At 36.2% G+C, this 13,799-nt stretch overlaps 1 protein-coding gene across 2 annotated transcripts in view; it reads left to right on the top strand.

The window, feature by feature from the left end:
- gria1a (glutamate receptor, ionotropic, AMPA 1a) overlaps positions 1-12,620 on the top strand; it is an 83,141-nt gene extending 70,521 nt beyond the window's left edge. Inside the window, exons 13-16 of one of the 2 annotated variants that reach the window (XM_088931994.1) lie at positions 537-784; positions 3,056-3,170; positions 5,705-5,839; positions 7,333-12,620. In XM_088931994.1, the coding sequence (XP_088788120.1) occupies positions 537-784; positions 3,056-3,170; positions 5,705-5,839; positions 7,333-7,500 (666 nt within the window). In that variant the 3' untranslated portion in view covers positions 7,501-12,620. Of the gene's footprint in view, positions 1-536; positions 785-3,055; positions 3,171-3,723; positions 3,839-5,704; positions 5,840-7,332 lie in introns of both variants that reach the window. The other variant, XM_088931995.1, reaches the window with a different exon arrangement.
- Positions 12,621-13,799: the final 1,179 nt, after the last annotated feature.

The following is a 13,799-nucleotide window of genomic DNA, read 5'->3' on the forward strand; positions in this document are numbered from 1 at the left end:
TGAAAATCTGCATACAACACTGGACTTTAATTTGATCTTATGAATTATACAGTATTACATCTTAGTTTGGAAGGGTTTTAAAGAGTTTTAAAGTGGATTTAAAGTTGTCTGCAAAATACAGACAGGACTCACTGTAATTTATCAAATGACTATTCGTGTACTTTAGATGACAACGTTTTCGTCATAAAAAAGAATAAGTACTAGGAAACATTTTTTGAATTTCTCCTCAGGAAATCTAGCTTCAGAAAAAAAAATGACAGGCAAAATTCAATTAAGTCGTCACCCCTAATAACGAAGCTGTAAAATAAATGGATAATTGTGTGAAATTAGGGGTTTAAATTTGAGGTTGTATGAGGAGGCGAAGGCTACTCATTGTGTTTTAACCAGTAATAATTGGTATTATTCATGCGAAAGAAGTGTGCAAAGAAATCGCAGCTGCAGCAGGATATGGGATGTTCCGTGAATTCTGCCATGTGGCGCTCATTCTTTCAGTCCCTTTCCGCTTAATCACCCTTTCCTTTTGATTGCCCCATCAGAGATCCAAAATAGCCGTTTTTGAAAAGATGTGGTCATACATGAAATCAGCCGATCCGTCGGTTTTTGTGAAGACGACTGATGAGGGTGTCTTCAGAGTACGGAAATCAAAAGGGAAATATGCCTACCTGTTAGAGTCGACCATGAACGAGTACATCGAGCAGCGGAGACCCTGTGACACCATGAAGGTGGGAGGAAACCTGGATTCAAAAGGATATGGGATTGCAACACCGAAGGGATCCCCTTTAAGGTAGGTGTCAGTGTTCTGTCCCACTACTGCAGTGTATATTGTCACAGAGTAACCTGCTTTTGCTAGAGTGTAATATTTCTTTAGTCAGTTTTTTCTTCTACAGAAATAAGAACCTAAGTTGCACCTCCAAGGTGATATTCAAAGCTTTTTATGCACAGGGCAAAATCCTTCCTTCCATCCTTTTTCCTAACGCTTGCCCCTGGTGAGGGTGCAAAGGCAGAGTTTTTTCGTAGAGTGAACTGTAATAGTTTAAACGTGCAAATTTAATAGAAAAAAGAATAGAAAAATGGCAAAGGAGAACAAAATGGCTTTTGCTATCTATCTGTCAGTCGGTCTTATTTAGGCATAATATGGTTAGCTTTTATGTCAAAACATCCTGAAAGTCTTGCACAGGGATAAAAAGCTTTGAAGGTTGTCTTGTTGGTTTTATTTCTGTAACTGAATGCCAAGGGTGTATCCATTTACATTGGCCGGACTGAAAAACCACTGCCAAAGTAAAAGTGGATTTTGACTAATTGAATGATATAACTATTGTTTGAAGGAATTGTAAGAAATGTTGTATCACATCATGTTTTTTACATGACTAAGGAGTCATGTCTCTATACTTTTTAGTTACCCATCTTGCAAATACAGCACCTTCATATTTTATGATCATTGAAGTTCTTCAAATAAGGGTGAATTCTTAATCACCTGATAATTGACTGATTTAATTTGCCCATCTTTAATAATGAACGAAAGCTGCCTTGGGAACCACAAATGAAAAAGATATGTTAAAATACGAGTCATATGACAAAACATCTATTAGGAGAAGAGGCTGTTTCTTGTTATAGCCGTATATGACTGAATTCAAACAGACTACTGTGGACAGCATTCACATTGACTTTAATACTATGCTTATACCACAGCCCGAATAATCATTGAAAGAGCTGTATTTTTTATGTGAATGACATTTGAATGTCTTGAGTAGCCATTCAGGAAAATGGCTAACGAGTGTTAATGTATTGTTAATTCTATTTTATCTTAGGACTCAAATGAGAACAACTCAAAATTTGGGTCTAAGATGTTTCAAGTATTTTAAGAAGAAGAATGATACAAGGTGCATTATATAATTGTTAGGCTTAAGAGGAAAGGGGTCTCCTTTGTTTTTTTCCAATTAAATATATTTTTCAAGTGTTGCGGTATTCTAGATAGAAATCTATGAATACTGTATGTGTTGTTAATATCCAAGATGATGCTCCTGCTCACACTATCAGAGTTACTTCTGAGAAACTGACATCTGACTAGACAGTCTTTGAGAACTCCTTGTGCATACAATTCGCACACATACACAGCCCTACATATATTAAGTACATAATATATAGGATTTGGGGGGGATTTTGACTTTTAGTTGCAAAAGATTGAAAAACTATTTAAAGTTATATGAAGATAAGATATTTTAAAAGGGTAGTTACGATTGTTTTGGCAAGAGTGGGTGTTTCTTTCTTTCTTAGCCATTTTTAACATGTTTTTTTTTGTTTTCGTATCGCATTCATACTTCTGTTGGTTTGCAGAACTCATCTCACCAGAGCACTGCCGCCTCAGAAACTCCCATTCGTTTTTCGAAAACTGAATTCAGATTCGGTCTTCATCGTCCATGCCCTCTCTCCGACTTCTTTCTTTCTAAGTATTCTGGGATAAGAAAGAATTCAGGATTTTTGTCACGGAAAGCGTCCCGCAGGGGCAGAGCAGGAAAGGGAAGGGGCGATCATTCGATAATGCTTTTGATCCGGTGGTTTATTTCGGCACGATTTCCTCTTCGACCGCGCATGAGTGCTTAATAATCGTTGGGAGCACGGGGGACAGAAGCATGACGTATTGAAGTCTTCCGTAATAATGTCTAATGTTCACCACCTGCGCAGATCCATGCTGAACTCACGGGTGTTGAACAGGAAAATCCCTAGATGTCCCAATGAGTTATTCCCCATTCATGCAGGAACTGAAAGGAAACAATGCTTCAGGGGGCATCACTGAATCAGAAGCATTACCGATATCTGCCCTTCCTTCCGAGCATGCCGACTGCGTGTCTTGCCTGGCAAACTCTTTGTCATGGTTTGGAAAAGCATTATTTTCCACCTTACTCTACTTCCTCATGAGAACACGCCTTTGCATTCTACTAATGACCTCAACTTACCAACCAGTCACCAGTGTTGCAAATCTGAACAGTCTGTTTTCATAGCACTGTGTTGCGCTGGACACTCTCGGTACTGACCAGTATTATTTTATCATTTCAAGAAACCCAGTAAACCTGGCAGTGTTAAAACTGAACGAGCAGGGGCTCTTGGACAAATTGAAAAACAAATGGTGGTACGACAAAGGAGAGTGCGGCAGCGGGGGAGGTGATTCCAAGGTCAGCCTCAGTATGAGTATACCAGCGGGTAACGACAAAGTGGAGGGTAACCAGCAAGTGGAGGAGGCAAACGCTTGGATGATGCATTGACCAGACACAGTGTTTCTGGGCCAAGGGAGCACTGGATTATCATGGCTAGACCCTGACAGAGATTTTTTTGGGGGGGAGTAAAACTTTTGGAGTACGCTATAGTTGCCTCCAACATCCTGTTTCATCAACAGTGATGGCGGAGCTACCATGGTCTTTTTGTGTTTCAGCATTTGCTATCCCATGAGCTTTGTTCACGGGAGAGAGAGAGTTGGAGGGGAGGGGGGAGAACGTCCTGCATTACCAAGCATTTGCCGTTGCTCGTTACCCAAAGTGATATTGTAATACACATCTCGCAGTAGGGAGAAAGACAAAGGCTAGATGGAGTATTAAAGCATATCACTTTGAAACTGCAGTTTCAAAATATGATTGCGATATTATATATATATATGGGTGTATGTTTGACATGTACTGAATAACATAAAATAACATTATCAATGTTATTTATGTTATTTCCCTGGTGAAGAATCCCTGTAAACCTAGCGGTATTGAAACTCAGTGAGCAAGCCGTCTTAGACAAGCTGAAAAACAAATGGTGGTACGATAAAGGGGAATGTGGAAGCAAGGACTCCGGAAGAAAGGTTAGTCCACAAGTTGGTCGTACTTAACAAAAACAACCACAGCAACAACAACAAAATGAAATTAACAGGCTCACTTCAGAAGCCCTGGTCACATTTCTGCAAATTTCTTTCCCTCCAACCTGTAATTTATTCCTGCTCGTTTTTAAAAGAAATAATATATCAAACAACTTGCAAAGGACAAACGTTAAAAAACAGAACCCTTAACCTTGTCAACTAGGACTGTCAAGTATAACCAGTGATGTAGCTAACATCAGCTAAACATGTAGCTAAAGGTCAAATCCCTATTATATTCTGCCTAATTACGCAGAGTGCAGGGCAAGTTTTTAAATTGTTTTAAAAACACATCTGAAGTCCTTTCAAAGCTTGTTAAATTATCTATAAGAGGTTCTAATTAACATAAGCAATTATAAGCACTTTCCTTCTCTGTGTTAGTCAATCAGAAAATTTTCCTTACATGAGTACGTTCTGTTTTTTTACCTTCTGATTTCAGTAATTCTGTGTAGAAAAAAGCCATCAGAAATTAATGCAGTTTATTAAACTTTAAACATGTTTATGCGAATTAAAAATAAATAATTCTCTTATCTACTTTATAGCCAGATAAATATCAGATGAATAAACAATTATCTCTTAGACTGCATACTCGTATGAACATATAACAAATATTCTAAGCTCCTTGTCAAATAGTTTTAGTGAAAAAGCTGTGCCTTATCCTTATCATTAATTAAAAATGACATAAGGCTAAAAAGCAAAATTCTTCTAAAGTGGAAAGAACATCTTGAACATCAGTAACTTACTGTATGTACTAACTGTAAGTTAGCAAGTGTCGCTGGTTATATTTTAACACTAAATTTAATTCTGGAACATATATCCTACAGCCTTTCAAAACAATATGTCAGTAATACAGGGATTACATTCATCAATGAAATTTAAAGTTTAATTCCATAATTTGGTGAAAAAAGAAATAAATTTCAGTGTGGAGTGAAATACATTGATATTATATAGCCTTACTTAGTTCAGTAATTTACAGATTATTAATTCATTTACTGTAACCCTCTTTTGTCAAAGCATTTGATTTGCATGCTTTAGAGCTCACCCCATAAAATGACCTTTAGACAAGGTCATTGAACAAAAATACATAAGACTGACTACCTTCTCTTCTTTGTGATATCTTACAAATAATGTAACAATGAGGATGGATAGCAAAGGAGTAAGCTCTAACCATTTACTCATTCATTAAAATATTCTTAAAACAAAAACTCTGAAAAAGATTATCAGTTGGTTTTCTATTCCTTCCCACATGATATTAACCAGTAAAACTGGATTAAATGCACAATTTTAAATTAAATTAAAATGGAACCATATGATATATGGCCATTTAAAAAAACAATTTGTAACAGATACATTTTTACTGAACTTGATAGATTGAAGGCTTATGACATGAAGAGAATACTCTAGTCAGATAAATCCCCTCACAGATGGAAATGGGAATATTACACTGTTGGACAAAGGGCCTGTAATTTGAGCATGTCTGCGCATGTCTTATTTCTCTATACACAATTATAAAGTTTTAGGTAAGCTTGGAGAACATGTTAGAATATGCCTATTAACTACTGTTTTCTTACCTACAAACTGTCTTTTTTGTTAAAAAGATAGAGAAATGGGCTAGATTATATTTTTTACTGCCTATGTCTACTTATTTAATTGTTTTCTTAATTAAAAAGCTAGTATTACAAGGTATGCAGTGTATATTGTAAATGTACTGCATATTTATTTAGGCATTTGCAAGCAACCTCTATCATGAAGATTTATTTTTCATCAGACATAATGCCTTCTTCGTGTTTCTTATGCTATTTCTTTGTCTTTTAGGACAAGACAAGTGCACTGAGCCTTAGTAATGTGGCTGGGGTCTTCTACATCCTGATTGGCGGGCTTGGATTGGCCATGCTCGTCGCCTTGGTTGAATTCTGTTACAAGTCGAGAACTGAGTCAAGACGAATGAAGGTGGCAAAGAATACACAGGCTTTTAACTCCACTTCATTAGAGAACACAGGCTCTAATGCTACCTATAAAGAACGTTACAACGTATATGGGATGGAAAGTGTTAAGATATAGGGGTAGGAATGATTGTCCTGTGGTGCGTCATTCTTGACATCAACGCAAGCAGTGGGATACTCCCAGTTTTGTTGCATTTTTTCTGTGTTGTCTGTCCACAGAGTGGCCATTAGGTCGATCTCTTGACCTGTGTATCTTTCTGACCATAGGTAACACCAGTTAGGTGCAGATCAAATACTTTTTTTTTACCTAAATCAAACATTATGTTTTATGCTTTTTTTAAACTTTCAAATCATTTTTGAAACCAGATACTAGTAAGCAATAATCATTAACAAAGAGAGGAATTCCAGTCTAAAACTGTTCATTTCGGTTTCCGACATTTCGGAATGAATTTGATCTTTTGTTCTGTTGGCCATTTTTGTTTTGTTCTGCATTTTCCTCAAAAGTTTTGTGCCGTGACAGTTTACATGTGGCTAATGCCAACTTTCACACATACTCTCACTTTTTATGTACTTTATGTTCTTGAAATATTCAATAATTTTGCTACACTCACAGAACAAACTTTAAAAAACTAACAATTTGGTGTAAATTAGTTAATTACCTCGTGACTCCCAGTATAGATGATTTTCAGAAAAGTACTCTGGTGTCCTTTGACAAAAGTCGTTTATAACAAGGCTAGGTAACTCCTGTCCTCAGTTGCTACAGTCTTTAGATGTACTTTCATTCAGCATTGGATTAAGACCGAGAACTGATGTGTCTTCTTTCATCCACTATTTCAAACATCTAAGATGGAATGAAAACCAGAAACAAACACAGAACTCCGGGACTGGAGCTGCCTACCCCTGTTTCATAAACTGCAAGTGCACAACAGAATATGGGGATTGTTAACTCCCATTTCAAGCCCACAGGCTTTCATTAACGCCAGCTGCCTGTAGATGGAGAGATAGGCGAGAAGGTTTGCTGTTTATACTGTTCAGTGTTATTTCCTCCCCTGCTTCACACTGATAAATAGTAATATGGTATTCCTCTCAGTCCCAGCCTTGTCAACCAGATCAGTTGATAACACATTATACTATTAGAAAGCGAATGGTTTTTCATTTGCTGAAAACACGCCTGTCGATATTTTATTTGGACAAAATTGTTTTCTAAGACATCCTGAATTTATTTATTTTTTTCAAACTAAACATCCCTAAAGGGCAGATAGTGCACACTAGGGGTACAGCAGGTCGGTGCAGATGTGAACAGAGCGTTTTTTGTGATTAATTGAAGAGCTGGCTTGATTTTTTAAAAACCCCATCCATCCGCCCATTTTCAAACATGCTTAAATCCCAGAATAGAATGCAGCTGGTTATCAGACTCGTAATCAGGTTTGCTGTAAGTTGCTAGAAAAGACAAAAGGCATATGCATCTGATTGTGTTTATTGTGTTTTTTGCCCTGTCAGCAATCCATTAATGACGCCATGAGGACTTCCACATTAACCAGAATGAGTGGCAATGGGAGTGGAGGAGAAAATGGAAGAATAGTGACCCATGACTTCCCTAAATCCATGCAGACTCTGCCCTGCATGAGCCATGCTGCTGGCTTGGGACTGAGTGCCACTGGGATGTAATGGAATCAGCCACGCCCATGGGAATTCGCTTTCTGGAAAACATACTGCCAAAAGGACAATGAACTAACTACTAAAATTTGAAAAAAAAATACTTTTCTTAAAGAAATTCTTTAAAAAAATGATCATGAGCTGCAATAAAGGAGACAACGGGACTCTGTAAAAGTGTAGATTTATGTAAGGAAAAGGAACCCATCTGACAGTGACACTTGCGCTGTGCCAGTTATATTGACTCATTTACTTCAAGTCTTGGTGTGCAATATTTTGGTTATCGGTGTTCGGCAATGTCGTCTGCCTTATGAAATAGTTTTTTGTTAAGATTATGAAAATCCCACGCACACAAAACTGTTCGACCCTCTCCCCTGCCCCAAACAAAATCCACCACCCTCTGCATTCCTTGTTGCTCTAGTCATTGTGATCTTCCTTCAAACCATCAAGCAAGTAATTTCCTTTACTTTATTTTTGTATGTGAAAACAAACATAGGGACTGTGTTGGATGGCAGCAGTGCACTGTACTGCAATATGTCACTGAAAACTCAGAATGATAGGTAGCCTGAAAAAGAAGAAGGGAATTTACATTTTCCTGGTAAAAAAACTAACCTTTTCACAAAGTGGTATCAGATTAACTCACTCCACAATTTAACACATGTTCAATTAAAGTTTTTAAAGGACACAATAGCCAGTGAGATTAATTATCCCACAGAATTAAGTTTAAATGTTTATGCTGTCTTTGTTGCACAATTATGGACATTTTATGAAAGATGCATTAAATCAGTATTTTGTATAATTCTACAACATTGCCATGTCTCTTGCTACAGAAGCAAAGAACATAAATAGTGCCTAAGAAACAGCACTCAGTGTTATTGAACACACCTGAGACAGATCGTAAAGCCTTTACTTGCCTCATGAACAGAAGAATAGACAAATATATCCCAGCTGTTTTCTAATTAGCTCTGTGCTACTTCTCAGACTTTGCATGGGTCAGAAAAGGAATGAGATTACTGAGATTAGGTTTACTATATCCTACTACAAGTGAAACAGACCTGTTTTCCTGAGTCTTAAGCTCCTGTCAAGTTCTGTGTGTATTAAAACAGCATAAGTTTGGAAAACAAAACACAAGAAGACTCTCTAGGTCAAATGTTTGCAGGAAAACTGTGGCATAAGGAAGATCATTTTCAATTTTTTTGACTGAGAGGTAAGTAACTCTTTTTTTTCCTATCTGTTGATAAAACATTAGAGGGCTGCATTCAATATTTTCTTAAACTGATATTTTTCAGCTAGTCACTATTTGTGGCATTTGTACTTTATGCTTTGTGTGAAAATCAGCACAAAACAGGCTATAGACCTATAGTAGATGAACTGCTTTTGTTTTAAAGACCTTGCAAGATAAAGGAAGTGTCAGAAAAAGTGGTCAGATTAGCAAACACAAGATAGTATCTAGACAGGAAATATACACAGCTACAATTTCTAGCACTTCAATTATTTTACAGTATAATATTATCAGTAGTTGTATGTTATTCCAAATGTTCTCCGCTTCTGCATTAAGCAAAAACAGTGTGGTCAATGGAGTGCAAAGTATTTGATGGAGGGCTAGGAAATATTTGGTTGCATAGTGACAGATATATTGTTCACAATAAGTAGTGGTGTTCTCTGGTTGTAAACAGTCTGCAGTTGTTCTTCCAGCTGAACAACTGGAACTCTTGACATCAGCATTATACTGGACACAGATTTGCTTTTGTTTTCACTTCTGCCTGAAGTTAACTATTCATCTAGTCACCTTTTTTTCTCCTATTACTATTAGTTGTAATGGAAAATAAAAAATGCTACATTTATATGATGCAGTCAGGGTTATTGGGAAGATGTGATGGATGGAAAACCAAATAAAAAGATTTTGCTGCAATACCGTGATAATCAGTGGCATTATTCAAGGAAGTGACGTCCGTTTGACAACAACAAGTCTACATTTGGGTTGTAAAGTGCATGAGCAACAAAGATTGAAGGAAGAGTTTGTATATTCGCCAATTAATAGCTGATTATTGAAAGAATCAGCAGTATGCACAAAACAAACAAATATTTTCAAACTTTTTTGGTTTATATCTTTCCAGCACTGAGAATGTGCAGTCAGATATGACATTTTGAATCTAGTTTTCTTCAAATAAAGTTGAGATGCCTTTATGCTAGCCTTGCATTTGCTTCTATTTGAAGGTTATTTCTTACAGAGCGATAGCATTTGTGGAAAGAATAATATAAATATAGCGTTTTAAATCAAGATTTGTTCTTCAATTAACTAAAGGGTCATTTGTCAATAATTTCAGAAATTGTAATGTGAGTGTGAAAACAAAGATCTTTACAATGCAAAGCTGTATGTGTTCATTAGGCTTTCCTAAGCAAATACAGTATTTACAACATTTTTCATGTTTTTGTATATAATTTTTTTTTCTACAATTTCTAACAAGGATGAGTTTTTTTTTAATTGATTGAACCATTATTAAAATAGAAAACAATGATGAAATATGTTGATAAGAATACTTTGCAATAAAAGAGTGTTTTATCAACGTTATGGTACCAGCTCCAACATTCCCGTTGTCAGGATTGTATTAAATACACAAGTGCTAAATGCTGTCGATTAGATAAAAGGTGGAGGAGGGATTAATAATAGGATTCCTGACCTGTTACAAGGCTTAATGTCTGGATGATTCTATTACACATTGGACAAAGTGAATTATAAAATTATAATAGCCAACAAGGTCATAGGAGATGGCAAGATTGTGTACAGGTTAGCATTGTTGCCTTGCAGTGCTGAGTTTGAGATCTGGTCCTGGTGTGCTGTCAGTATGGTGTTTGTATGGAGTGTTTATGTGGGTTTCCTTCCACAGTCTAAAGACCTACAGGTAGGTTAGTTGGCGTTTGGGGAATATTGGCCCTAGACGTGAGTGTGTGTCTGTGTCTGTGTGTGCCCTGTGATGTACGTGTTTCCTGTCCAGGACGTACCACAGCCACAGCCAAGTAGAGAGGCCACAAAATGTGAAGAAAAGTAAAAATCAGTCATTTAGTGAGTCTGTAGATCCCATGGCTGGTTCAGTTTTTATTAAAGCTTAATTCAGAATACTAAATGACTTGTTTGGCGGATTTATCGTCAATGCAATCCCTAAGGATAATTCATTGTGGAACACTGATGAATAGGGTATTTATGGATATTCATTTACAGACGTCAAATAATAAACCAAGTTTGTGTGCATTGGGCTAATCCTTCATTTCTACTTTAATGTTTATAGAAGTACGTGGCTCAGGAAGTTGTGCCCTGTATGTCTACTTTAGGTCTACCTGCAATCAGACTGTTTGCCTTCATTGTGCCCAAGGAGGTTTTGTTTTAATTCACCACTTCTTTGCCTTTATACTGTAGATTGACTATAAAGTCAGCAAATTCTTGTACAACATAGAGGTCAAAGTAAAGATCCACTTCCTCTCTGGGGGGGAAAAAAATGCTTGATGCATTGCAGCATCACAAAGAGTGAGGCCTGCCTGCAGATTGGCAGGCATTGAGTCATCGAAGCATCCTCAGTGCAGACTACCTCTAATTAGTCTAAACCATGGCAACTGTTGCTAAGCAACTCATTTTTTTCCCCATCTGATGAAAATAAGAATCCCATCAAATGCAAAGACATTAGCATTTCAAAAAACAAGCTTATAGACCATTTTGACAGTAGAGTATTATTTCTTTTTTGAGAGCTGCTTTATTGGGTTAAAAGGATGTAATGCTGGCGTGATTTTAGAAACCAATTTAAACTTGGGTCTTGATGTCTTCTTTAAGGCAATATTTACATTGATACTTTCACAGCTTCTTTAATAAATGTGTAGGAGAGTTTGAGTTCTACAAATCTCATTTTGAATTTTTTGTTATATTGTAAAAAATGTAATCCTATGTGTATTTCTTCTGTACATTTGAAGGAAAAAACTGTATTAAATTAGTACGATAAAGTGGACACAAGGAGTTGGTTGGAGGAAAAATTGCATTGGTTGCTGTTGAATTTTGTGAAATTCTAGGGAAATCCATTTTTGAAACATAATGTACAGATTGTACATTATAACAATGTAAAATTACAGATATGTTTTAGTAAATGTTTCTCTGTTTACGTTTAGGTAGTGAGAAGCATATACAGTAGTCAGGTTTTTGACTAGGAGAAGCAAAATCATAAAAAAGTAAAAAATCATACTAGTGCCAATATAATGATAAATCCTTCAGAAAATTAACCTTTCAAGAAACCATGTTTTTATGGACAGATTTCAATAACTGGTTTTAGGGTAAGATTAAGGAATAGAAGTAACGGGAAAAGAGAAGAAGTACGTTACCTTCTTAGGAAATTACAAAACATTTACGTTTACAAAATGGAAATTTTCCTGGGATTTTCAATGTACAGTATGAATATCATGAACATGGTTTTGCCCTGCTTTTGCTGTTTGGTCTGTTTTACAGTATTTAGAAAGCTGCGTTTAAAAAAAAATGCTAATTTTAAGGCAATCCGGTGAGAGACATTTCATGCAGTGCACTGTGAAAATGTTATCCATCCAACATAATCGCATGTTATTGGGACAAAGCTGTGGATAATGAAGGTCTTTTCCTTCTCATGAATAATGTGGCATAGCTTAAAAGGGATAGCCCTTCAAGAAGGAAATGCATTATTCAACTTGAAATACAAATAACTTTTTTATATTAATAGATTTGTAAAAAATATACACATTAACATTTTTAATGTACTGTATGCTGATGTTCACATTTCTGTTAGACAAATCAAGACACGAATGCAATGAGTGCTATATAAATAGATTGTGTGCCCATTGCTTTAACCAGTTAGTTGGATTTGAGTTTGATCTCTTGCTGATTTTTGTGGCATTTAAGGGAACCTGTTGAATACGGTTCTTTTTTGTTCATTTCTACACTGTAATTTGTTTTCTTAAAAAATTTTTAACTTCAAGAATATGGTCATCTAAAGTGTTCACCTTGGCTTCACCATAGCGTCAAGTATTATAGACCATGACAGCAAGGTGTGACCTGAGGTTATGTCTGGTGAGGGAAAAGAAGAAAAAAACAATGTTCATAAATAAATTAAACTTTTTCTAACCAATGGTCTTTTGAGTTTGGAATATCATTTTGCTGCCATTTTGTTCAAAGACATTAGTCAGGAGGGCTCTTTTTTTTCTTTTGTTGAAATGTGGGTTGTGTGTGAGACAGAGTGTTTCCCTGTGTGTATGAAATTATTACATCTGTGAACTGAAGAGGGTAATTGTTTTAAGATTGCCTCTGGGTTTTTAAATCCCTAGCTAGAGGCTACAGTAGATAGAGCTGTTTTGTGGGGCGTTATCAAGTGCATCTAATCTCATTTAACAGCCATTGAGCGCAAACTAGGCCATTTTTTTTCGCAGAGCCTCATTTAATACATAAGTGCATAATGTGACTTTATTTAAATGCATCTCTTTCAGTTGTAGAAAACTTTCCTGTTTTTTTAATCATTAAGAAATCTTAACGTTTTGGAGACTGTGAGGAGGAGAGGTAACTGGATCCTACCACATGTGAAGAGGTTTCGCAGATCAAACCTGTAACTATTCTACAGTGTGATACTGCTGATGATGAATATCAAGTTTGTTTGAGGGTGATCTGTGGCATGGTGGTCTCTCATTCCCCTGTGGATGTCTATTGCAAAAACCTAAAAAGCTTGAAGGTTACTTTCATCAACATTTGTTTTAAAAGGAAAAAAAGGTGCCTTGACTCCTCTTTGTTTCAATTAATTCTAAGTGGCACTGTTTTCAAATTGTGAACTGTGACTTTCACCAAATGAAGAGCAACTGAGACCATTGAGGTTAACAGTGGCCTGTTGAAGCGTCTGTTGGCAGAATTACCCTTTCTAAAGTTCTATTGAAAAGCGTGTTCTTTTCGTTCATCTTAGAACATGCAAAAGATTAATGTCAGTAGTGTCAAAAATGATCAATTCATTTCATATCTCTATATTAGATGATTGTTATTGTTTTGACATTTTGAATAAAGTTTTTCATATTAACTTCCCTGATTCTTATGGTTTGTTTGTTGCCTTTCTGAATTAAACCTTGTAAAAGAAGAAACATAATCTCACAAAGCAAGTTAGGTCTATTCGTGCATGAAGTGTGTTTCTTCCAAATCTTTTTTTTTTTTTAAAGAGTCATTTAGAACCTCATGAAATCACTTTTCTCCTGTGGCTTCTTAGTATAGTTTTGTTGTTTTCAATGTACTGTATGGCTACACAGTCGTCTTTTTTCCCATTGATTAAAAA

The sequence above is a fragment of the Atractosteus spatula genome, chromosome 14 (genome assembly GCF_055471065.1).
Source record: "Atractosteus spatula isolate fAtrSpa1 chromosome 14, fAtrSpa1.hap1, whole genome shotgun sequence".
In the NCBI taxonomy this organism is placed as follows: Eukaryota; Metazoa; Chordata; class Actinopteri; order Semionotiformes; family Lepisosteidae; genus Atractosteus; species Atractosteus spatula.